Source organism: Pochonia chlamydosporia (assembly GCF_001653235.2).
Source record: "Pochonia chlamydosporia 170 chromosome Unknown PCv3seq00010, whole genome shotgun sequence".
Classification (NCBI taxonomy): domain Eukaryota; kingdom Fungi; phylum Ascomycota; class Sordariomycetes; order Hypocreales; family Clavicipitaceae; genus Pochonia; species Pochonia chlamydosporia.
The window spans coordinates 41,045-64,306 of NW_019154045.1; the positions used below are offsets into that span (position 1 = coordinate 41,045).

Below are 23,262 nucleotides of genomic sequence, written 5' to 3' on the forward strand. Positions count from 1 at the left end.
GCTACGGCGAGGAAGGCTGCGGTTAGGATAAGATTAGAGAGAGCTTAGCGGAGGACTTAGGGAGACCACGTAGACTTCTAACTTAGTGAGCAGCAGGTGGTCTGGTTATTGCCGGAGCAAGTGTGGCTAAAGCAGCGGTGCGGTAAGTCGTCAAGTGATTAATGTTCTGTTGTAAATATGACAAAACTGTCTGGTTGGCCCACGTCCGGCGGCATGTGGTCGTAGCATTTGATCCAACGTTTGCGTCTGGTCCATGCCAGTCATCAATCATTAATTCGATGTTGGGCCTCTGCTTACATTGCAACAATCAGGCAGCAGCGAAGAACAAAAAGGGCCAGCAGTCAACAAGTCTGGCCTGGTTGCTACGGCCCAGCCTCAACCCCTTGACATAAGACTCAGAAAACTCCGGAATTTTCCTAATCTAGTAAACTAATACAGTCCCAATCACCAATGTCTGAATCTATCCGAATTGCCATCCTGGGCGGAGGTTTGGCAGGTGCCTCTTTGTTGCATGCACTGCTTAAGCATCCTCATTTGGACGTGCACATCTTCGAGTCGGCCGCTCAATTCAAAGAAGCCGGTGCTGCAGTTGGAATCTCCCGCAATGGCCTCACTGCTCTCGATCTGATGGGATCATCCGCGGCTGAATGCCTGGAACGTGCCGGCGCAGTTCCCCAGAAAGGAGTTCGATTCATGCTCGCGCAGGGCGAGGGATGCAACAACATGATTGACGAGGCGAGAGATGAAGATGGCCAACGCCTAACGAGCATTGTCCATCGCGCAGCGTTTCTCAGGGAATTGCTTAGCGGCGCGCCGGTTGAGCGAATGCATGCGTCCAAGAAGTTAGAGAGAGTTGACAGAGGACAAGACGGGCATGGACCTCTGACTCTGCATTTCACGGATGGAACAACACATGAGTGCGACATACTCGTCGGGGCAGATGGCATTCACAGTACCGTGCGCAAGATCATCCTAGGTGAAGACGATGCTGCTGCGAATCCAAGAAACGCTGGATGGTGGGCGGTCATGGCCTTGAAGCCATATGAAGATGCGAGGTCGAGCATCGGCCAGGGACCTGTTGACGTTGAAGATGCTCGCGAGTACATGTGGGTTGGTAAGGACGCGTATCTGCTGCACAATGTCTTGAATCAGGGGAAACAAGAAAGCACATTAGTGCAGTTGGTAATCTGTGCCTTTGACGAGGACGCCGTTGGGTCTAATCAGTGGCACCGAATGGTGAGCGCCGAGGAAATCAAGAGGTTGTATCAGGACTGGCCGCCTCACTTGAACAAGGCGATTGATGAGGTTTGTCGTTACTTGATGGCCCTAATAGTATTCACTCTGCCAACAAGTGTATCTTGACACTGACTTGAATGACATCAAGCTCCTTTGTGATCAGCCACAGCAGCCTGCCATGTATCTCTGGGACCATCCGCCTGCTCGCACGTATGCCTCTGGTCCGATATGTGTCATTGGCGATGCTGCTCATGCCACCACGCCGTGGCAGGGATCTGGCTGCAGTATGTCCATAGAGGATGCTCTCGTTCTGTCTACTCTGCTGGGCCGATCTAAAACCCTAGAGGAGGCGACTCTTGCCTTGCGAGTGTATGACCAGGTCCGCCGACCCCGGACACAGCGCATTGTAGAGTCGAGCAGAGGCACGGGAGTCATCATGACTGGGCGAGGAGACGAGACTGGGCTGGATCTGGCAAAGCTTAAGGAGAAGCTGTTGCCAAGATGGGACTTTATTCTCGACTTTGACAACGCGGAGGCTCGCGACGAGGCGATCAAGATTATGGATGGTGGTGATGTATGAAGGCGAATTTCTGAACATTTTAAATACACAATGATTCAAATGGATTCATTTTTTTAGCATCTTGATTTAAAGGCTTTTAGCTCCTAATTTTCTAATTGAGATATCGTCTAGGCTAATTGAAGCCATTTATAAATCGGAATGTTCAGGTTCAGTCACGCTGTGACACATCTCCGAAACGACTGCAGTCGCTCTTCAAGGCTCAACTCATCGATGGCCCTATATCTCGCCAGCACTCTACTAGTACAGGCCAATTTACAGGGGCACTTTTCATCTTTGCACTTAATAGATTCGACAGCAAACCTGCCTACTAGGGCGCAAGCCGAAATCCGCTTCAATACGACGCCGATTGGTTCCTCGCCCGCGCAAAGGGGTGAAGTCTGGTGGGGAGGTCAAATCGTTGACCTCAAATTCTACAAGACTGCTGGAACAGGGCTCAAATGATGACCAGGGAAGCAAATGAATCGGCGGTTTTGGGCGTTTGGTAGGAGAGGTCGAATGTGCATTGGTTCCAATGACAATTAGCAACATTGAGCGGCATGGAGCAGGTAATGAGTACTAATTGAGACTGGCGGGAGACAAATAATAGCTCAAGTTCAAAGTGGTATAGTTATTAGTAACTTCTTTAGATAGTATGTTACTTGTCACAAGTTCGTCTGTTCTTTGAGACTTATTCAGGCATGTTGCACAAGTACTCAGAACCTCAGGTTCACGGCATCGGGCATCGCGGGCTCCGCGGGTCCGGCCATAGAACTTGGTATCTTCGACTTGGCAAGATGGATCGGCTACTTCTTCACTCAATGCCTCGGTGTATATAAGCTTGAAATGTAAGCTTGATATTTTCATGCGCGTCAATTTCTTCGACACCTGAATTGTTCTAATTTCTTGTCAATAGCACCGGGTGCTTGGCTCCTTTCGCGCCTGCAGATCCTGTCGACGATTCTTCAAAACCCCGATTCGGACATGCAAATGACAGCGCGATACTCTCCACCATGAGCTTCATCGGCGGCGGCGATGTACTGTCGGTAAGTCTATTCTGTTCATTTGTTAACTTGGGCCGCTCATCATAACCATTGTACCAGGCTGCTGCGGTCGCCACAGTCGCAGTCGACGTGATAGTTCATCCCATGGACACCATGATCACAAGGATCCAATCTCCAGCCTACAAGTCTCAATACCGACAGCTAAATGGCATGTTCCACCGGAATCTCTTCCTCGGGCTTTATCAGGGCTTTGGACCAACATTGCTGGCGGGTATACCAGCATCAGCAGCATTTTTCTCTGTCTACGAGGGTTCAAAGACCCTGTTCGATAGAGCCCAGAAAGCAGGCCACTTGCAATTCGTTCCTCTTCCGGTTGTTCACGCCGCAGGCGGCGCGGCAGCAGATCTCGTGGCCTGCGCAATCATCAACCCGGCTGAAGTGCTCAAGCAGAACGCGCAAGTCTCCAAGAAAGAGGGCCTATCGCCTGGTCAACGTTCCCACGTTGGACAGGCATTGCGGCAGTTTTCAAGGCAGCCGACGCGGCTGTGGACAGGATACACAATGCTGGTGGCTAGTTCTTTGCCCGGGACAAGTTTGACATTTACTCTGTATGAATGGTTCAAGCAGAAGATGATGCGGGACAACAAAAATTTGGCACATGATATTCCGTATCAGATGAAGGTTAGTGCTGTGAGCGCGGCTGTAGCTGCGGGTTGTGTTTCCTGCATGTTTGTGCCTGTAGATGTGGTTAAGACGAGGATGAGATTGGCTGCTGGCGAGGGTAACAATAAGCCGCCCGCAGCTAAGTTGGGCCCAATCGCTGTGGCAAGAAGCATTTTTCGAACAGAAGGCGTACGTGGTTTGTTTCGAGGGCTGTCGTTGACTTTCATTGCAAGCATGTTTGGCGCTGGATTATATTTGGGCTGCTACGAGGGCTGTAAATTATACATGGCCAGCGACAAGGACAAGGACGATGGTAGGGAGTTTACTGGATAGGAGCATCGGGGAGACTGGCGTTTTAATTAATCCTCACTCATAGATGACATAAACTGTACGATATAATGATATTATCTCTCTTCTCTTGGTCCGAAATTCTGGAGTCATGATGAGCCGAAACGGTTGGGTTCTTCACGATGGGGCAAGACCGAGTTGTGCATCAAGCCATGAGCCCAAGTTTCGGAACCGTTGCGCTGCAACGAATGATGTCCGAGTTACAGGGCACCGGGGCCGCTGAAAATTCCGGCATTCGTGTTCCAAGGCGTAATCATGCAAGCTCTTCGTGCCAAGCTTCGTCATCTTTGCTCAGCCGCAGTCCCCTTGCTCAACTGGCTTAACGGCTAAGCAAGCCACCAAAGCAAAACAAAGATTAAGCTTATAGCAGGGGATTGCCAGTGAACACATTTTGGTGCTACTGTCTGGCAACTGCTCCAGTCTTAACCCTGCGCCTCTGGTCCTCGCAGTTTATCTTGGCTTCATACCCTCATTCTCTGAGGAAGCATAACTCATGTAGGACATTTACATACCATCCATTCATGGGAACTATACGAAATATGGCCCGATACAGCGCATCTCCCAATTCTGATGGGAGCAGCACCGATTCTATGTTTTTGACGCCTCTCAGACAACCCTCTGTTTCGACCGAGAGTGATGCGATTACAACACCATCCAGGACAGACGAGAACGAAACATCGGATGCTGAAAAACAGCCGCCCAAAAGAAAGAGAAAACCAGTTCCCGGCAAAGGATTTCACAAGTCAAAACGGGGTTGTTTCAACTGCAAGCGACGTAGAGTCAAGTGCTCTGAAGCCAAACCAGAATGTCGCGGATGCAGCCGCATGGGATTAACCTGCATCTACCCAGAATCCCCTTCACCTACACCCGATAAATCGCACGGATCTTCTATTGCGAATGCGAAAGCTGGCGTCAATCTCGACCACTTGCGCTTCTTCCGACACTTCCTGCTCGAAGCTTATCCGCCTGCGCCGCATGGCACGGAAGCTGTCTGGCACAATGTCGCGGCGTTGTCTAGCGAGGCATGTATTCAGATCCAGACTTGACTCTTATCTTGTCCTACACATGGACTAATTCTGGGCCTATGTACAGTACGAGTTTCTAGCAAACGCCATATTGGGCCTCGCTGCTCAGCACCTCACGCTGTTTCACGGCACCGACTATTCCATCCAGGCGCTCGACTTGCGAGTCGCTGCGATCAATGGATTAAACGAGGCTCTCTCACAACCTTGTCTGACGTCCACCGATGCAGACGCTCGATACGCAGCCATCATAGCACTGACATATCAATCTGCGTACATGCCTGATGCAATGATGGAATTTATAATGATGATGCGTGGCTGGATGTTTATCCAGACGAAGCTTGTTCCGGATCCCGAAATGTCCATGTTCCGCGACTTTACGAGGGAAGCTTTCGTCGGCAGTATGAGGCAACACGTTGAGCTTCAAAGAAACGATAAGGCCACGATTGCACTGGACGATTTCCTCGCCTCGCTTCACATTGTTCGATCGCTTTGTCAAGGAACCGGTGAGATTAAATATCTTTCTGCGCTTGAGAGACTAGGCCGTCTGGCGAAAGAGTCACCAATGGAAGGTACGTGATACCCAGTACTGAACTTTTCTCCGCCTAAACTGACGGTTTCCAGCCTTTCTAGAAATTGTTCCCTGCTACGCGTTGACGAATAAAATGACGGAAGACGAGTTTAAAGCATTCACGCTGCCTTCCAACGGCACTGCACGAGTTCTACTCGCACACTTCCTCATGCTGAATTACGCGCTGGAGATGCAATTTCTCGGTCCCACGCCCAAACACTTTGCGTTTTGTAAACAGATTAGTACGGCGTGGGTTATACGGGTAGCGGCGAGTTTGCCGCCCAAGTTTCAGCAGCATATGATGTGGCCGTTGGGAATGGCGTCCGGTTCGATGGGGATGTGAGGGATATGTGACTGCTTAGCTTCATAAGGTAGATTAATAGACGTGGGTTCTCGGATCTTGAAACTTGTTTTGCATGATTCGTATGAATTGGTGCGCGTTTGCGTACGCAAGTGTTGTTCACCGCGTTCCATACAGATGGGCCTTCATGTCATCGGCGAAGGCGAGACTGCCATCCACATTTCATTTGACAGCGTAGTAGAAACTATTTCTAGCCTGACAGGGCTGGAGCCAAGAACTCTGGGTCCAAGCCATCAAATGGTTTAGTGTGTCCGCTTCGGCTCAACGCCGAGTGGGCCAAGGCGTCGTTTTTGAGAGTTTGGAAAACGATGAAAGCGAATTCTTGAACCAATGAGGATCTTTGCCGGAGTTGACAACCGATCATCTCATTGACGGTAGTAGGCCCCTGAAGATTGAAGCTCCAGGGTCCTGGCGCGGTCCCTTGAACTTGAGGTTGCTGCGTTCTTGAGGCTAAGACTTGGAAAATACTTTGAGGAGACGACGTCCCGATATTTTATGCCCTAAACACCGCTGTTTTTCTGCTCTTATGGTTCACTGCATGCTGGGAGTAAATCTATGTAAGAGGTCGTGGGGGAGGGCTTAAGATCAGCTGGCCAGAGTCAACGTCATGTTCAATAAAAAAGTCCGCACCACGCAATTAGTAGCAGTGCATTCTACGCCTTGCTAGTTAAAGGGCATCGAAGCCTGTTCGATGAAGTACAAGCAAGCTATGCACTCTCAAAACGAGGCGGCTGTGTCATCCACACCCCAGCAGCTACACTGTTACACCCCAAAGCTAGCCACGCGGGATCTCGGGAGAAAAGCGACGACCTGTGCCTGACAGGCGACTACCACACAATTTGCGACCAATGTGGATTCTTCTGTACCTGAGTAGTGTCGTTTTCGTAGTTTGAAAGCGACTGTTGCCACGAACAACTCCCAGTAAGGCGCGTGTAAGCCGTTTACTAGCAGATATGGCCGCGCAAGGCGATGAGGCGCCTCAGATGCTGAGATGGAATATATACTGTTGTTGCCTTTCAAACATCCTGCAGAATTTGAATCAAACCCTTATTCCTCAATCTTTTCTTTCTTATATTGCATCTCATTTGTCAAACATCGACCGTCGAGATGATTACAGATATTCCAACGCCGACTCTGTTCATAAGAGCAACCACCACAACCTTAGCCACAAGTGCAACTTGTACAACGGCAGTGCCAGATGCAAATGGCTACGTTCCTCCAGACGCGTGCAACGCCAATTACGGATTCTATCCTCGGTGGGAAGACAATGTAGCATTTGCAATTGCCTTTGGCCTCACGACCGCCGCACACGTCGTACAGTCCATTGTGCTGAAAAAGGTATGCTTGCAATAGCCTGTCAAACGGTATAACATCTAATGTATAGCAGCCGTTTGGTTGGGTCATCATCATGGGGGCGCTATGGGAATGCTTTTGCTTCATCCTGCGGACACTGGGTGCGAAGGACCAGCAAAACTCTACATATGTTACGCTGTCGACTCTGTTGTTCTTGCTTGCACCGTTATGTAACTCTACTACCATGATAGCCACGCTCCAGAAGGATCAGTACTAATCTGTGCATAGGGATAAACGCATTCGCATACATGGTCGTCGCTCGCCTCATCTACTTCCTCCATCCGAAACAACAAGCCCTCGGAATCTCAGCTCGCTGGCTCGCAAAAGGCTTCGTCACTGCAGATGTCATATCATTTGTCGTCCAGGCCGTTGGTGGTGCCTTGATGGCTGATCAGCATAACGTTGAGAACGCTGACCTCGGACGCAAGATTTACATGGTCGGTGTAGGAATCCAGCTCTTCTTTGTGCTCATATTTGTTGTCGTTGTTGTCTCCTTTTACCGCCAAATATCTCACGACATTCGGACCGGCACATTGAAGAACCGAAATCGGTGGATACGTCCGTTGATTGGAGTTATTTTTCTAGTTCTTGTTCTCATCATTGTATGTGTCTTGCTGTCTTATGGACTTGACTTCTCGCTAACAAAGATCAGGTACGAATCATTTTCCGATTTATAGAGTTCAGCGGCGGTGTCTCTTCCTCAAATCAGATTCTTCGACACGAGGCATATCAGCTGTATCTTGATGCGCTGCCGATGCTTCTTGCGCTTGCGTCGTTGAACTTGATTCATCCTGGTATGGTGTTGAAAGGACCGGAAAGCAGTTTCCCCAAGTCCAAGATTAAGTGGTGGAAGGGTCGTTCATCAGCTTTCGAACCACTCGCTCTTCAGTCTTTTGACCGACGCGAGAATCATTCTAGCAGTGAGTGATCACCATGAATGTATTTTGGAAATGGTTTCTGAGAGAAAAGCGTCAGGTGGCAGCCAGTTCAAATAGTCGCCGAGTCAATTTTTGCGGGCAAAGTACAATCGGTGACTCAAGAGAAGGAGCCGCCAGCTCTAAAGAGTCTTGTATCGTATAGTGAAAGGCTTTGCGAGAGGTTCGTTGCATGGTTGGTAGAGTCGGAGAAGCGTTTGGGGGTTTGGCTTAGAAATGTGAGGCCATCACAGATTTCAGTTCGTTTGAGTTTCCAATACGTCTTATAGAATGTTGCATGGTATAATCGAGGGTTCGGTCATAGATTGTTCTTATTTTTAGTTTAGGTTTATAATTTGAGGTGATTAATTCGAATTGCTGACAATTTGATAATATGCATGTGTGTTGGCCAACAGCGCCATCTGTGAGTCGACCAGAAGTCACATTGACCACAATGAGCTCGAGGACCTAATTAATCATTAAAATATTAACTCAGTTATCTCAGATGCGGTAATGCAAAGAAGTACTATATTCTAATCGCACTTGATTGGTTGCGAAAGTCTGGACTACGGTTACCAACTTGATGGGAGCCTGATTGGCAGGGCATGAACATCTCCACTGGGAATGACAGTAGAGACCACCTGCAGACTTCACTCCTTTGCAAAAGAGTCTGATTCAACGTCGACCATTGACATCTTTAATCATCAGAGAATTGCTGCACTCGCGTGCGTCTCCAAGACGAAGCATGTAGCCCTGAATAAGGCACATTGAGCACCAAAAGTTGATGGCTTCTCGTGCGTTTCAGATGAGTTCCAGGCTACCGCGTCAGTTTTTATCGTGTCGTGCAACACTTCGAAATGTTTTCTCCTTCAGCTCATGCTTCAGGAGGCGCATACGACCCTGCTCTCTCCAGTCGTGTTACTCGACCGCGGCACCTATCGAGTACGGATATATTCACGGAGTCGAAGATCTCAGTGAGTACCGATTGGGCGGCTATCATCCGGTGTGTATCGACGATCGACTCAACAGACGGTATCGAATAGTGCACAAGCTTGGTCACGGGGCGTTCTCTACTGCCTGGCTTGCCATTGATGAGAAGACGACAAAATACGTCGCCCTTAAGCTTGGCACGGCGGATGCGGACCGCACTGAGCTTGGTATTCTGTCTCATATCACACATAGTCTTGCCAACCGCAGCATCGGGGAGGGCAAGCCGTCACTAATTCCAGTCATTCTTGATCGGTTTGACTTGACTGGGCCAAATGGCACTCATCCATGTCTCATCACCGTCCCGGCACGCTGCAGTTTGCAGGACGCAAGGGAGGCAGCAGGTAGCCGCTTATTTCAGCTTCACGTTGCCAGATCTCTTGCTGCGCAACTAGTCATGGCCGTGTCCCTCGTCCATGATGCAGGTTATGCCCACGGAGGTAAACATCCCGTTAATTATCCCATACGCCGCAAGCTCAGCTAATCCGTCATCTAGATCTCCATCTTGGCAACCTTCTCTTACAGCTGCCCTCGTCGCTTAACAACTTATCAATAGAGCAACTCTACGCACGGTACGGTGAGCCGGAGCATGAGCCAGTAATTCGTCTTGACACCGAGACAACATCAACAGAACCTGGGGTTCCCTTGTACGCCGTGCCATCAGCATGGTTGGGCGTACCAAGCAATAATATAACCTTAGGCGAGGCGAAATTAATACTTAGTGATTTTGGGGTTTCTTTCCGCCCGTCCGACAAGACGCGATTTGAGTCGTACACACCGCTTGTGCTCCGCCCACCAGAGGCGTTCTTTGAACCAGGAACGCCCCTCACGTTTGCTTCTGACATCTGGAGCCTGGGCTGTGTAATTTTTGAGCTTCTGGCCCATAGATCGCTTATTGACGGGTTCCTTGCTCCCCAAGATGAGATTATAGCGCAGCAGGTAGAACTGCAAGGACGAATGCCACCTGACTGGTGGGGAAAATGGGAAGAGCGGCCGGAGTGGTACGATGAAGCAGGCAGACCGTTGAGCAATGCGTCTGACTTTTGGCCATGGGAACGGCGGTTTGAGCAGTGGGTGCAAAGCCCGCGGCGGTCTAGAGGCATGGAAACCATTGGTAAAGATGAGCAGGATGCCCTATTTAAACTTCTGCAATGGATGCTCGCTTGGAAGCCAAGCGAACGACCGGACATAACTGAGGTATTAAAGGCGGACTGGATAACAAGATGGGCTCTACCCGCCTACCAGAAGGGCTTGGAAGAGGGCGCAAACAATTTCGCAAATCTCTATACCCTTCGTAAACAACAAACTCTTGCTCACCATTATGCTTATTGCGTGTTGAAATCTTCATATTGCAGATTCAACTTTGATGATATACGGCTGCACGGCACGTTTTGATGGCCAGTCTCCGAAGTATGTCACATCTGTGATGATGACTTAATTTGCGTGCGCTGTCGGCATTGACTGTAAATGTCTAGATGGCAGGCAGGGTTTGTTCAACCTGACTCCGTCTTGTAACAACTTCATCCATTCACCATTGTCCAAGTTGCACCCAAGAATGACGTGCAGGAATACCAGAGGGGAACAATCCCAGGGCAGTCATCTTTTATATTCTTTCTTTCTTATACTAGTACCATTTGACATATTTCTTACCCTAGATCTCGTTATGTTCCAACCAAGCTCTAGTTGAACCAGATCACTCCAATGGCACTAACGTGCCAGGCTAATCCTCGTAATGTACTCCTCATACCGTGGCGCTGCGTCTCGTCACATGTACTCCGTAGCGGCTGGTTAACCTATCGCGCGAGTAATGACGAACTGGTTTGACAGATCTATTTCTGAATTCGACCTGTGAAATGCCCATTCCCCGTGCATACCGTTGTTGATCTGTTATCCTAGATAGAGCAAATCGCCGTACCTGGTCACTTATCGGGATTGTGGAACCAAACTGACAAGAACCTACTTCAAGTTCAATCTGAACCGACCTTACAACGGCTAGCTTTGTCCAAACAACAAGCGAATGTTTAATACAAACGCCGTGGTTGGTCGAAACCAAGCTAACTCGACTTCAATCAATAACCCTCATGCAGTACAACACAACGTACAAATCTAGTCAACGCCTACGGGATAAAGCCGTCAACACAATTCGCTGAGTCTGTCGGTGACAAGCATCTCTCCGGTCCCACTACACCAAGTGAAGAAGCTGACCAGCGCCTCAACTCCAAGCCGAACCATCAGGCCCTGATGCCGGTCTTTCCAGAACCCCTCCCGCCCATCTCAGGAACAAGTTCGGGCGATCCTCTCATTTCTTGCTCAAACAGGCGACCGAAAAGGCGGGCAGCATGCTAAATCAAGCCCCAACCGAGGTCAAGGGTCCTTACGAGCATGTCTGAAATAACCGACCTTGCAGATCTCGCCAATCAGCTGTCTTGCGCAAGCCACGAGATGCCTGCCTGCGTATCATGTTTAGGCGATTTCCAACACGGCCTCATGACAAACAGGGAAACATCGTCCGTTAAACTGCGACAGATAAAATCGGAGGAGAATGGGCTAGGATGCTTTGTATATAAGTCGCGGGGTGGTAGCACAATGGCACTTGGGTGTTGTGAATGGACCTTGTTGAGTCTCTTTTCCGAACCAACTGCCAACAAAGTCGTGTAAGCAGTGTTGCGTAACTGCCGACTGCGAAATGGTTGCTTTGCTCACCTACGCCCAGGGCGTCTTGTTTCTGGCTGTTGGAGTGATTGCCAAGGCCAATCTGCCGCCGATTCCGTCCGATTTGACTACCCCAGTTCAACAACGAATTGCCGTCAATGGACCCAACAGTTAGTTTACCACCATTGGCCAAGTCATCTTCAATAGTGCAGAGTGACGGGTCAAAGAGACAGGCTAATAGTTTGCTGTTACTTCTGAATAGGCATCACCGTTAGTTGGAACACATACAAGCAGTTGGGTCAGGCTTGCGTCAAATACGGCGGATCTGACTGCTCACTGACGCAGCAAGTTTGCTCGAGTACTTCTGGCGCCACATACCCATCATCTCGTACTTGGTTTAACTCAGTTACCATCACTGGCCTGTCTCCGGCCACAAAGTATTGCTACCAGATTGTGTCGACCAACTCTACAAAGGCAACCTTCCTCAGTCCTCGTCTGGCAGGTGACAAGACGCCCTTCTCGATCAATGCCATTATCGATCTCGGCGTCTACGGCGAGGATGGGTACACCATTGAGATGGACGAGACGAAGCGGGATACCATTCCGTATATCCCTCCGTCTCTAAACCACACAACCATTAAGCGACTTGCCGATACCATCAACGACTACGAGTTCGTGATCCATCCCGGTGATCTGGCTTATGCCGATGACTGGATTCTCAAGGGTCACAATGCCTTTGACAGCAAGAATGCCTTCCAGGCTATTTTGGAGCAGTTCTACGACCAACTTGCGCCCATTTCCTCGCGCAAGCCGTACATGGCCAGCCCAGGCAATCACGAAGCTGCATGCCAGGAGATTCCGCACTTGACGGGTCTTTGCCCGGCAGGTCAGAAGAATTTCACCGATTTTATGACCAGGTTCGGCAGCAGCATGCCCACTTCATTTACATCCACGTCCCGCGATGCCGCCGCCAAAGTAAACGCCAACAAGGCCAAGCAACTAGCCAAGCCCCCATTCTGGTTCTCCTTCGAGTACGGAATGGCACATATAGTCATGATTGACACCGAGACCGATTTCGCGGACGCTCCCGACGGTCCCGACGGTTCTGCCGGTCTCAACAGCGGACCATTCGGCGGTCCAAACCAGCAACTCCAGTTCCTCGAGGCAGATCTCGCCTCTGTTGATCGCACCGTAACCCCTTGGGTCATTGTTGCTGGCCACCGCCCGTGGTACACGACTGGTGATGGCCCATGCAAGCCTTGCCAGACGGCATTTGAGGGTCTCTTCTACAAGTACGGCGTTGATCTCGGTGTATTCGGCCACGTCCACAACTCTCAGCGCTTCATGCCCGTGGTCAACGGAACCGCTGATGCGGCCGGTTTGAATAATCCCAAGGCCCCCATGTACATCGTCGCTGGTGGTGCTGGCAATATCGAGGGTTTGAGTGCCGTCGGAACGAAGCCTGCTTATACGGCGTTTGCTTACGCCGATGACTTTAGCTATGCTACCATTAGCTTTCTCGACACGCAGAACCTAAAGGTCAACTTTTATAGGTCGTCGACTGGTGAATTGTTGGACTCTTCTACCTTGCACAAGGCGCATGATAAGCAATTTGTTGTGCAGTAGGTGGCGATTGGGAAAAACTAGTATATAGTAATGTACATTGCACGTACATAGGCAAGAGATTATTATGCTCTTCACTGTGATCAAGTGACCGGATACTTTAATTTTTGTTGATTCCGCTACACATAGCAGTTGCGTGGAAAATGCACGATGGCCTTGTGTTCATTCTCTATGTGAGCCTTGGATAAACACCGTGCTGAAGCTTTGGGCATTAGTTGTGTATGGCAGTCGTAAAGTTGTCAGCGTTACATTTTTGGCATACCTTCATGTCGTTTCGCGTATCTTTTACTGCTCTGGGACGCCGACGTCGGATTTGGCCGAGAGAAGCAATGGATGACAGCACTAATGTGGCCTTGTCTCAATGCCCAATGTTGCATGATCGACGCCTATTGCACCAAGAGGACTGCTTTGGGCTATGATACTCAGGTGAGTGGCGCCATTTTTAGAAATGATGTCTTACCTCTCAGCAGGACAAGCTCCATGATGCAGTTGATGGGACTATGTTCTGGTTCATATTTCGTGAGTTGTGCGAGAAGGCGCTCATGAAACTATCTCCCGCCTATGGTATGTTGGAGCAGTGTCCTTTGTAAGGCGATGATCATTCGAACTGTGGCCTTCAGCAACCTCTGCATAAGAACTAGGAGCCTTTGAAGTTCCCCAGACCAAAGCAGACCCAGGTAGAGTGTACAACCACTCATTCATTGTCTTACCCCCTGCCGAGAACATGTGTAGTATCAGCCTGACTGACTTCGTGGATTCAGCTTCTGGCGCACACAAATCACACGGCATGCAACGTCGCGCTTGCATCTATCTGAGCCTCGTATTAAATGCGATTGAACAGGTTGAAGGTCTGGTGCCATGATTACTCCGACGTAGAGAACTTGGCGTAGGTGGCGCCCCAAACAACCCGCTATGATCGACATCTTACGGCACTTGGCCGCCCCCAAGGGTCCCGATCTTACCTGTGAATCTAGATTTGGCAGACGATGATTAATCCGAATTTTTGTAGTAGGGTTTGTCGTGAAAAGTATAAAAGAGACGGATGCTGATGCCTGGTTGTCTGTAATGCCGTCAGTTACAGCAACGAAACAACGAGTCTAACAGAAACTCCATAAACAGCCGTCTCACCTCAATTCATCATGAAGTTCACCATCTTTACCATCGCTCTTGCTGCCACTGGCGGCTTGGCCGCGGTTGCAGCCGTTCCCGGGGTATTACCAGTCCATCTCCAATACAAATACATAGAAACTAACGGAATCATAGGTCGACAGCCTCGAAAAACGAGACGGCCCGGGCATTGTCAATGCCGCAGCCAGCGTCAAAGGCACTCCATATGTTTACGGCGGCGGTGGTTGCAACGGTCCCAGCAAAGGAGGATTCGACTGTTCTGGTACGAAATGCCAGTCTTTGCCTGACCAAGAGAGCGGCAATGCTGATGCGATGTAACAGGTCTCACCCAGTTTTCCGTGTGCAAAGGACAAGGTGGAAAAACTATTCGTAAGTTTCCATCAACTACCGATCAAGTTATAACAATGAAGTAACAAAGCTTTCACCAGCCCGCACCGCGCAGCAGCAATACCACTCCAACATGGGTCGACGTATTCCTCGAGGCCAAGCTGCGGCTGGAGATATGGTCTTCTGGGGCACCAATGGCGATTGCGCCAACAGAGTTGTTCATGTTGGTATCGTCGTCCGCCCTGGTGTCATGATCAACGCGGCTACTCCTGGAACTGTGGTTCGTGAACAAAACATCTGGACATCTAGTGGTGGTCTTTCGATCTGCCCTGATGCTGTGCGATTCTGGTAACTCGTCAAGCATGTACTTCTACTGCTAAATATACTGTATTTGACATTTGTAATTATAATCATCATTTACTTTGTCGGTGACATTACTGCTGCCGTGCACTTCGACCAGTTCTCTGGATGGCAGAATTGAGGCTTATGTTACCCATACGCAAACCATACACATTCAATTCGTCATTTCTTGTCAGCCGGCCAGAGTACTAATCGCGTTGTATCCTCCTCCTCGCTGCATTCTGTAACCTCGAACCCGAGTTTCTCGTACAAGGCCCTGGCACTGGTGTTATCATTCTTGACTAAAACTGTGATGAGGCACGGTCTCTCCTCCGACGAGGAAATATCGCGTGTTCCCTTGATCGCCGCAGTCATCACCTCGCGTGCAATACCCCGTCTCCGTGCTCTCGGGGCGGTGTAAACGCCATTCACCGCCCAGTGCATCATGTCGCCCTCGTCGTGTGCTGTGCCGTTGGCGAGATGCGTCCTGAGCTCCGGTGGCACAGGTACATCGCGTACCATTGTTACAGAAGACAGAATGCCTCTATCTGCCAAATCCACCGCTACATAGGTCTTTGCGCTCGGGTTGAGCACACGATTGCGCCAGAATTCATCTGGCATAGGGGCTTCTCGAGCATAGGTTGACCCAAAGACTGTTGCGAAAATATGAGTACCTGGACGAAATATGATTGGGCACTTGCATTCGCAAAGTTCTTGTTGATTGAGTTTTGGAGCAATTGTCACTTACAAGATGGATCATTCTGCAATGCCTCTAGACGAAATGCTTTGTAATATGTCAGGAAGAATGCGACACCTGCCTCGTCAGGCTGGATTAGCTCAATCGTGTACTCCGTCGTCATTTTACTTGTCGCTCTTAAAAAGTGGCAGTTCAAATATGATGAATCTCAAAACGCTATGTCTTTCAGGATCATTTCGTAACCATGTGAGTAGTCGCCACCTTCGCGACTTTTTATGAGAAGAGGAGGATACCGTCGGGTGTTGTTTGTGACTCAGAGCTGAGGACGTGGACGAGGTTTCTGTCAGCCTAGTTCAGTCACAACAGCTCCTAGCTCACACTAGAGAACTACCTCGCTTGTCGCACAGATCGGTAGCATAGTGCCTGGCATGCCAGTCCATGGAACCTCGTGTACTCTGGGCTACACTGTCTCTGTTGTGTCATGAGAACTGATCAACCCGGAAGCACGCGACTTAAATAAGTTGCCAACTAGCTATGCATAGGCGGGACGTGAATACTCAAGCTCTAGCCCAACTCATTTCTCGAGAACCCTAGCTGCCACTAGTGTGGTTCAGGCGCAATTTCGGCAGAATGGCCAGTGCCAATATTTTGGGACGGATTGCAACTAGTGCTGAGATTTGACAATTGCTTCATCGTATGCGATTGTTTCAACTTTGTGAAAAGTGATGTCGCCGAAAAGACATGACTACTTCTCGATGAACCAGCGGATAAAAACTGAGCAGTGGGACTATCAGAGCATTTATGTCTCGGTTGACCAACAGTCTGTCAATGGTGGATGAATCTACCAAGAGCAGTCAACTCTGCAGGGTAACAACTAGGTTGACAAGACGGCGCCCCAAGAACAGCCTTGGGAGCCGAAAAATGGAGTTCAAGCTGTTTGCAGACTTGAGCACCTGTTTGGAATACGGAAAATCAACATTGAATGGTGGAGTTCTCACAAACGGCTTAGAAGGGAAAACTCTGACCAAGCCTGCCAGGTGCTCAATACTGAGCTGTCTGAGCTACAATAGATCTTCGCACGGATGCCAACTATGTTTTGGATTGATTGCTCATATTTAGTCAAGTTGCAGTCTTGTCAAGGCAATGCACTAGTTTGGTGATGGCAGAATTGACCAAAGTGTCTTGGCCATCTCGCAAATGCTATACTACCGTTGCTACGGAACATAATTTAGTGTAACATGAGAAAATCTGATAATATAGCATTCACTGCTAGTTAAGTTGCCACATTGAACTTAGAACCGGAGTAGGCGTATTAGCAAGTCGAGCATCTTTGTGAGTCTTGGTGCTGTCATTCATCGCCGGGGCCACAAGAAGACCACATCACTGAAATAGCTTCGCGAATCAAGCAGAACATGCCCTCATGAGGCACGGTGCCATCATTCCCGGTGGTAGCTCTTGGTTTCGCTAATTTAACAAAAGGCTCAAAGAAACAAAATCCAGTTCAAGTCCATACACCGCAAGTTGTCAACTTTGACATCCATCGACACTTTTCCATCTGTGACTCGCTTCCAACGTTAGCATTGCCAGTATGGTAGTCATCAAGAAGCCTCAAGCTCGCCCTTTCGACATTGGAAAGTGCGCGCGACCCAATATCTTGGCACTTAAACCCTATATTAGCGACAGGTGGTTCGTTTACCCGCCGTGTTCAGCGATGTTCCTGGTGATGATGTTACTTACACCTCGTAAAGCAGCCTTCCAGCAGACATAGACATTATTCTACTCGACGCCAATGAGAATGCCTTTGGACCTTGTATTCCATCCGCGAAAAGGACCCCGAGTCCCGACGCCGGTGTTGATATCCAGTCTACTCTTGACCCCGAGGCATTGCAATTGCATCGCTATCCCAATGAGTGAGTCACCGCAAATATCTCATGTAAGTATCTAGGCTAACAATCAGCAGGCAATCAACCGCGCTGAAACAACTTCTTTGTGATTATCGCGGTGGTGATACCAAGGCATTGTCAGTGGATAACATATGTCTTAGTGTAGGCTCCAGTGAATCCATTGACACGCTCATCCGTACTTTTTGCACGCCCGGAAGAGACAAGATCCTAATCTGCCCTCCAACATTTGTCATGTACGAGGTCAGCGCGAACGTCAACGATGTGGGCGTGGTACGCATCAGCCTAGACACGGAAAATGGGTTTACTCTTCAAGTCTCTGCTATTAATGAAGCCTTGTCCCAAGATCCGAGCATCAAGATTGTGTTCATCTGCACGCCAGGAAATCCTACGGGCAATTTACTTGACAAGTCCGACATCCTCCAGATCCTAGAGCATCCAACTTGGAATGGTGTCGTGGTGGTTGACGAGGCTTACATTGACTTTGCTCCGCCTGGCTCCAGCATGGTCAGCGATGTAAATAAATGGCCGAACCTTGTTGTCACACACTCATTCAGTAAGACGTTTGGTCTCGCTGCTATACGACTCGGCATTACATACTCCCAGCCCCAAATCTCGCGTTTACTAAACAACCTACAAATTCCTTATCGCATATCTTCTCCCACCGTGGCACTGGCAATGGCGGCGTTATCGGCTGAGGGGATAGCCTTGATGGAGTCGAGTCGAGCCAGGATGGCCAAACAAAGGAAACGGATGCAGCTTGAACTGCCTAAGATTCCGGGCTTCGGCAAGGTTCTCGGGGGTTTTCAGGCAAACTTTCTTCTCGTTCAGTTTCTCAGCAAGCCTGCGGATGAAGGTGGCGTCCCCGACAACTCGGTGGCAGCAGCAATCATGAGTGAGCTTGCTGGCGAGTCTCGGATACTGGTGCGAAATCTTGGGGCTCAACCGGGATGTTTGGGTGCTTTGAGGATTACTGTAGGCACCGAGAGGGAGGTGGATGATCTTCTACTACAGCTCCGGAGGATGCTCAGAGAGATCTATGCTGGTCGGATGAGAGAAGATCTAGATACTTAAGCCTATTGTATTTATGCTAGTCACTATCCAGATTTCGTGCACTCTATTTCGATGGAAGCAGGGTAGTTGGCTTCCCTGCTGATAACTTATCTATATCAACGGCATCGTCTCTAATCAGTCGACATTCACATGGGCATAAAACCGTCACCAAGTTGGTAGCAATGACTCAAAAGGGGACACTCAGTCACGCTTGTTGTCCACGAACACAATGACACGGTGTCCTCTCATCCCTGACTTTGCCGTGACGCCATTATTTTCATGGCTGATTACAAATGCCATATGCAGCTGCTACAATGCGTTATGCCCGGATTGGGATATAAGATCATATGTAGACAAACTTCAGGCACACTGAAACACGACCGAAATGTAGCAACTGACTTATCAACTAAGCTTTCAAAATGGCATCTCTCGGAACACTTAACACTACTCCATTCAATCCAAGAATTCGCAAGGTACTTCCTATGTCCATGTCTTGCTACATCATGACCTAATGTCATTCTGCACAATAAAGCTAATAATTGACCTCAGATCTTGGCAGCAGCAGCCATCGCTGGTGTTGAACTTTCAACCCCCTCGGACTTCAAATTTGGCGAAACGAACAAACAGTCTGCGTATCTTTCCAAATTCCCCCTTGGCAAAGTCCCTACGCTAGAGACCCAAGATGGCTTCCATCTCTCTGAGTCCTTCGCAATAGCGTACTATACCGCCGAACGTGCAGTCACGACTCAAAAACGAGAGCAGCTGCTCGGATCGAGCCCTGAGGAGAGAGCTCTTATCCAACAGTGGATATTCTTTACCTCACTCCATCTTGAACCCACAATCAATAATGTTTGTGGTTGGAGGAAGGGATACGCAAAGTATGATGCAGAAGTTGAACGGTCCAGCGGAGAGGAATTCAAGCGCTGGCTGAACTACATGGAAGCAGCTATTAAGGGACAAGACTGGTTCGTGAAAGGCGGCACCGGGCCTAGCCTAGCGGATATTGCCATTGGGAGTGCTTTGTATTTTGCGTTTGGGATTTACCTGGATCAGAACGCTCGCAATGAGTATCCGGAACTTACCGCGTGGTATAAGAAGCTGAAAGATGTGGCAGAGTTGGCTTCCATTTTTGAAGGAGATATGATTGATCAGAGGTTGGAAGAGCCATCAACTAAGGAATAAACTTTGGTAACCAATAAATCAGCAGACCAAGTATTATTCTGCTCTACGACGAAGCTTATCTAGTTTAACTGCATACGCACCCTAATTGAAGATAACTCCGGAACTGGGTGCCATCGATCCTGTTGTTCGGGAACCAAGCCAGGACGTTGAACAAGTTCAATCTTGTCATAATGCAACGTTATAAGTCTCGATGTTCTCCTGTGCACATTCTTACGACATGAACATGAAAGGCAAGGGAGAGACGCGAGCATTGCTACTGGGACATTGATACGAATTGCCCACTTGGTCTCAGGTGAATGTAGTCTCAAATTTCTTTGTCCAACTCGGCTTATCCAGTTCCCGGTACGGAGCTCTCGCTATCCCACTAGGGCAATTAGAGAATTTATGACGAGAATGACCACATGTGTGATCGGAATGGAGATGTCCCGAATGTATGTCAGGGATTAGATTCAACTTTCCTGCTTTCCCCTGCATTAGAATTGCGGTAGGATGGCGAATAGATTGCGCTAGCAAGGTCATAAAATCTAATTCCCGGGCAACAAGTCGGAAAGATCGACCGGGTTCGGAGCCGAGTTGGGCGGTCCATTTCATGTATTACAAGTTGCCACATCCGTTCCCACTTGTTCTCCCTGCGGACATACACTTTGATCGCTTACGGGAAATCTATCAACCTGTCAAATGCCTCGAATAAATGCCCTCAAATAACAAGTCTCCTGCTACTTATCTCAATATTGGTGATTGCAAGATTCCAATTTGCAAGTGTTTCGGTCAACGCTATTTTTAGGCTCAAACATCACGCGAGGTTGTCGACAGCCACCTCTGTACATATTTTTGGCAATTGGCGTAGTAAACCCAACGTCAATTGTCTTATTGTAATAATACTCGTCCCTTTACTAGTTCCCTTCAGTGAATCACTCCTCTAAGCGAGGAGGGCATGGTGATACCATCGCACTTTGACAGATGGGAATGTCTCAGTTAACATTGGAGATGTGACGCTAAAGGCGGACGGCGCACCTCGGTTATGCAAGTTGACGACGGGTTGGCAGGCAACTTCTCCACAAAAAGACCGGATGAATGTGAACAAAAGAAAACACCATGCGGAAATACAGACGATCATCATGGCGGAGTTTGTGTTGCCGGTTGGCGGACTTGGCAATTTTGTGCGTTTGCATGCATCTGTGAGAACTTCGCCAGATTCATCGAGCGGCAATGGGGACGAAAGGGATAGCATTGAGAGAGGGTCTGTCGACATTGGGAGAATGATGTTGAATGGCATGATGAAAAAATGACTGGAAGCTCAGAAAATTCGTGTATAAAAGGGTCGATGTTGTCCGCCAGTTCATCGATATCTCTCTTCTCATCACACACCTGCAATTCACAAGCCTTTCTACCAACTTCATTCTCATTCTCCTCAACAACTCTCAAATCTTTCTGTCACTTCTATTCCTCAGACTTATCAAAATGAAGTTCTCTGCCACTGCCATCGCCTTCCTCTCTCTCGCTGCCTCTACCATGGGTAGCCCAACTTCGCGAAACCAGCAGCGCTGGATCACCACCAAGTTGACTCTTTGCCAGGAGCCCAACCTCCAGGACTGCGATGACACTTTTGTCCCCATTGACACTTGCTGTAAGACTCTTTCAAATGGCACATGCGTTGAGAAAAGGCGACCTAAGCTAATTATCAACAACAAATAGTCAAGGTTCCAGAATGCACTGTTCAGTCTTTGAACGCCCAGGGACACGTTTGCGACTACTACTCGTAGGTAACATCACCTATTAAATTAACACGAAGATATCTAACACAACTCTTAGCGACGTCGGATGCTCTGGAACCAAGTATAAGCACTTTGGCATTCAGCAGAACCTCCCTCAAGGAACTACTATCCGATCAGTTTTCTGCTGGTAAACCAGCAGCTGACGCGCGATTGTGGCGGACAGTGGAACATATTGCAATGAGTGTATTTTACTTTATTCTTCACTTTATGTCTTTTCTCGCCTCATCGGGAACGCACAGATCTACATGTTGCGAGTTCAGTAGAGGAGATACTGTCCATTCTCATCGATGGGGCTTCCATCAAGACGGTTGCTTTGACCTTGGTGTAGCAGTGTCGGGGATGAGAACTTGATGTACATTTTTATAGAAATTGATTGATTACTTTACAAGGAGTTACGTGCATGTGGACTGTAGTTGATGTTAGAAGATTTGTCTACCGTGGTTCTCTCACAATAGATCGGCATATCAGTCATTTACAGGGAAAACAAAAAACATAGTCGCCTTTGATTTTTGTTATGGTGATATTCTGGAACTGTTCTTCCAAATTGGGTTCACGCCCAGTGACATTCAGTGACATCCTCGCAGTCATAGGGATGTCAAGGCGCGAAGGCCGAAGCCACACAGTGGAGTTCGCGACTCGGGATTTAGCTTTGCCGCGCTCAATTTTGGTGTAGTACCTAGAGTGCCATGCTTATATCGTAAACTCCGTATGTGACTAATAGTTCGTTGAACCCCTCCGAACAGCGAACAGCGATAGTTGTAATGCAGCTTCCGGTGAAAAGAGTCAGCGTCCGAGAACTCCAAGTATGATGATGTCATGGAGGCCGATGTTTAGTACGAGATGTGTCTGTCAATTAGGCACAAATAAACATGCAATATGATTCTTGGTGGCCCTTTTCTTTACAAACCGTAAACTAGGTTTGGTCAGCATTTGTAATCGGAACTTTACGCCAACCTCTTGAGATCAACCCCACAGCCATATTTGTGTATATAATCTACCCAAGAGGAAATGGCAACACATTTTGTCTATCAGTTGTGTTTATTGTTTCACTTTCGGACCAGTCTATACTTTTACATACTACAACTGCAATAATCATACTACATTTCACCATTAACCACAACTATGGCAACTTACGACGCAATTGTGGAGGCTGCCTTTGCAGACGAAAACAACACGGCCATCGCACTGCCCAACTCCAAAGTGAACGAAATAATCAGAAAAAGCTACGACACTGACGAACCCTTCACCTACACACGTACACAGCTATGGGACATGGAAGACAAGAAAGCTCACCACCCCGACAAATATTTGGGTCACATCATTCGCCCAGGAAGCTTGAAAATCTTTGAAGAACGTCGCGAAGGCAACATAGAGTACTTCACACGTGTCACGGATCAAAGACGGTGGAAGGACTTCGCCGAGTTTACTACGGTTATTGAACGGGTGTGCGTTGATCATGATACTCGGCGGGCATTTTTCCTCGGAACTGCTACCGCAGAAACACCCTCTGGTGAAAAGATTGTTGCGGGGGACAAACAGGCGCTGTTTCATGTCGAACATTCAGTTGTCG

General features: G+C 48.7%; 10 protein-coding genes across 10 annotated transcripts in view; 9 read left to right on the top strand and 1 right to left on the bottom strand.

The window, feature by feature from the left end:
• Positions 1 to 450: 450 nt before the first annotated feature.
• VFPPC_10356 (salicylate hydroxylase protein) lies at positions 451 to 3,792 on the top strand (the record flags this gene model as incomplete). Its single annotated transcript, XM_018288741.1, has 5 exons — positions 451 to 1,305; positions 1,385 to 1,810; positions 2,513 to 2,640; positions 2,709 to 2,838; positions 2,896 to 3,792. The coding sequence occupies 5 exons, from the start codon at positions 451 to 453 to the stop codon at positions 3,790 to 3,792; spliced, it is 2,436 nt and encodes an 811-aa protein (XP_018136769.1).
• Positions 3,793 to 4,346: 554 nt separating this feature from the next.
• On the top strand, positions 4,347 to 5,743 carry VFPPC_10354 (C6 transcription factor; the record flags this gene model as incomplete). Its single annotated transcript, XM_022428705.1, has 3 exons — positions 4,347 to 4,833; positions 4,913 to 5,401; positions 5,454 to 5,743. 3 exons carry the CDS (start codon positions 4,347 to 4,349, stop codon positions 5,741 to 5,743), a joined length of 1,266 nt encoding a protein of 421 aa, XP_022283968.1.
• A 1,125-nt stretch (positions 5,744 to 6,868) lies between these two features.
• VFPPC_10352 (protein kinase, catalytic domain-containing protein) lies at positions 6,869 to 10,410 on the top strand (the record flags this gene model as incomplete). The annotated part of the gene is made up of 6 exons (XM_018288739.1): positions 6,869 to 7,099; positions 7,149 to 7,284; positions 7,343 to 7,716; positions 7,767 to 8,034; positions 8,997 to 9,455; positions 9,512 to 10,410. The coding sequence occupies 6 exons, from the start codon at positions 6,869 to 6,871 to the stop codon at positions 10,408 to 10,410; spliced, it is 2,367 nt and encodes a 788-aa protein (XP_018136767.1).
• A 1,291-nt stretch (positions 10,411 to 11,701) lies between these two features.
• VFPPC_10351 (acid phosphatase) lies at positions 11,702 to 13,293 on the top strand (the record flags this gene model as incomplete). The annotated part of the gene is made up of 2 exons (XM_018288738.1): positions 11,702 to 11,837; positions 11,930 to 13,293. The coding sequence occupies 2 exons, from the start codon at positions 11,702 to 11,704 to the stop codon at positions 13,291 to 13,293; spliced, it is 1,500 nt and encodes a 499-aa protein (XP_018136766.1).
• Positions 13,294 to 14,429: 1,136 nt separating this feature from the next.
• VFPPC_10350 (NlpC/P60-like cell-wall peptidase) lies at positions 14,430 to 15,097 on the top strand (the record flags this gene model as incomplete). The annotated part of the gene is made up of 4 exons (XM_018288737.1): positions 14,430 to 14,501; positions 14,554 to 14,680; positions 14,740 to 14,787; positions 14,847 to 15,097. 4 exons carry the CDS (start codon positions 14,430 to 14,432, stop codon positions 15,095 to 15,097), a joined length of 498 nt encoding a protein of 165 aa, XP_018136765.1.
• Positions 15,098 to 15,267: 170 nt separating this feature from the next.
• Positions 15,268 to 15,944, bottom strand: VFPPC_10349 (Acyl-CoA N-acyltransferase; the record flags this gene model as incomplete). The annotated part of the gene is made up of 2 exons (XM_018288736.1): positions 15,268 to 15,737; positions 15,833 to 15,944. The coding sequence occupies 2 exons, from the start codon at positions 15,942 to 15,944 to the stop codon at positions 15,268 to 15,270; spliced, it is 582 nt and encodes a 193-aa protein (XP_018136764.1).
• A 1,425-nt stretch (positions 15,945 to 17,369) lies between these two features.
• On the top strand, positions 17,370 to 18,756 carry VFPPC_10348 (histidinol-phosphate aminotransferase; the record flags this gene model as incomplete). Its single annotated transcript, XM_018288735.1, has 3 exons — positions 17,370 to 17,467; positions 17,533 to 17,691; positions 17,742 to 18,756. 3 exons carry the CDS (start codon positions 17,370 to 17,372, stop codon positions 18,754 to 18,756), a joined length of 1,272 nt encoding a protein of 423 aa, XP_018136763.1.
• Positions 18,757 to 19,154: 398 nt separating this feature from the next.
• Positions 19,155 to 19,917, top strand: VFPPC_10347 (hypothetical protein; the record flags this gene model as incomplete). The annotated part of the gene is made up of 2 exons (XM_018288734.1): positions 19,155 to 19,208; positions 19,285 to 19,917. 2 exons carry the CDS (start codon positions 19,155 to 19,157, stop codon positions 19,915 to 19,917), a joined length of 687 nt encoding a protein of 228 aa, XP_018136762.1.
• A 1,461-nt stretch (positions 19,918 to 21,378) lies between these two features.
• Positions 21,379 to 21,823, top strand: VFPPC_10346 (hypothetical protein; the record flags this gene model as incomplete). Its single annotated transcript, XM_018288733.1, has 3 exons — positions 21,379 to 21,544; positions 21,613 to 21,676; positions 21,730 to 21,823. 3 exons carry the CDS (start codon positions 21,379 to 21,381, stop codon positions 21,821 to 21,823), a joined length of 324 nt encoding a protein of 107 aa, XP_018136761.1.
• A 991-nt stretch (positions 21,824 to 22,814) lies between these two features.
• Positions 22,815 to 23,262, top strand: part of VFPPC_10345 (hypothetical protein) — a gene marked incomplete at both ends in the record, with an annotated part of 507 nt that continues 59 nt past the window's right edge. Inside the window, one exon of the mRNA XM_018288732.1 lies at positions 22,815 to 23,262. This exon is cut by the window's right edge and continues 59 nt beyond it. Within this exon, the coding sequence (XP_018136760.1) occupies positions 22,815 to 23,262 (448 nt within the window).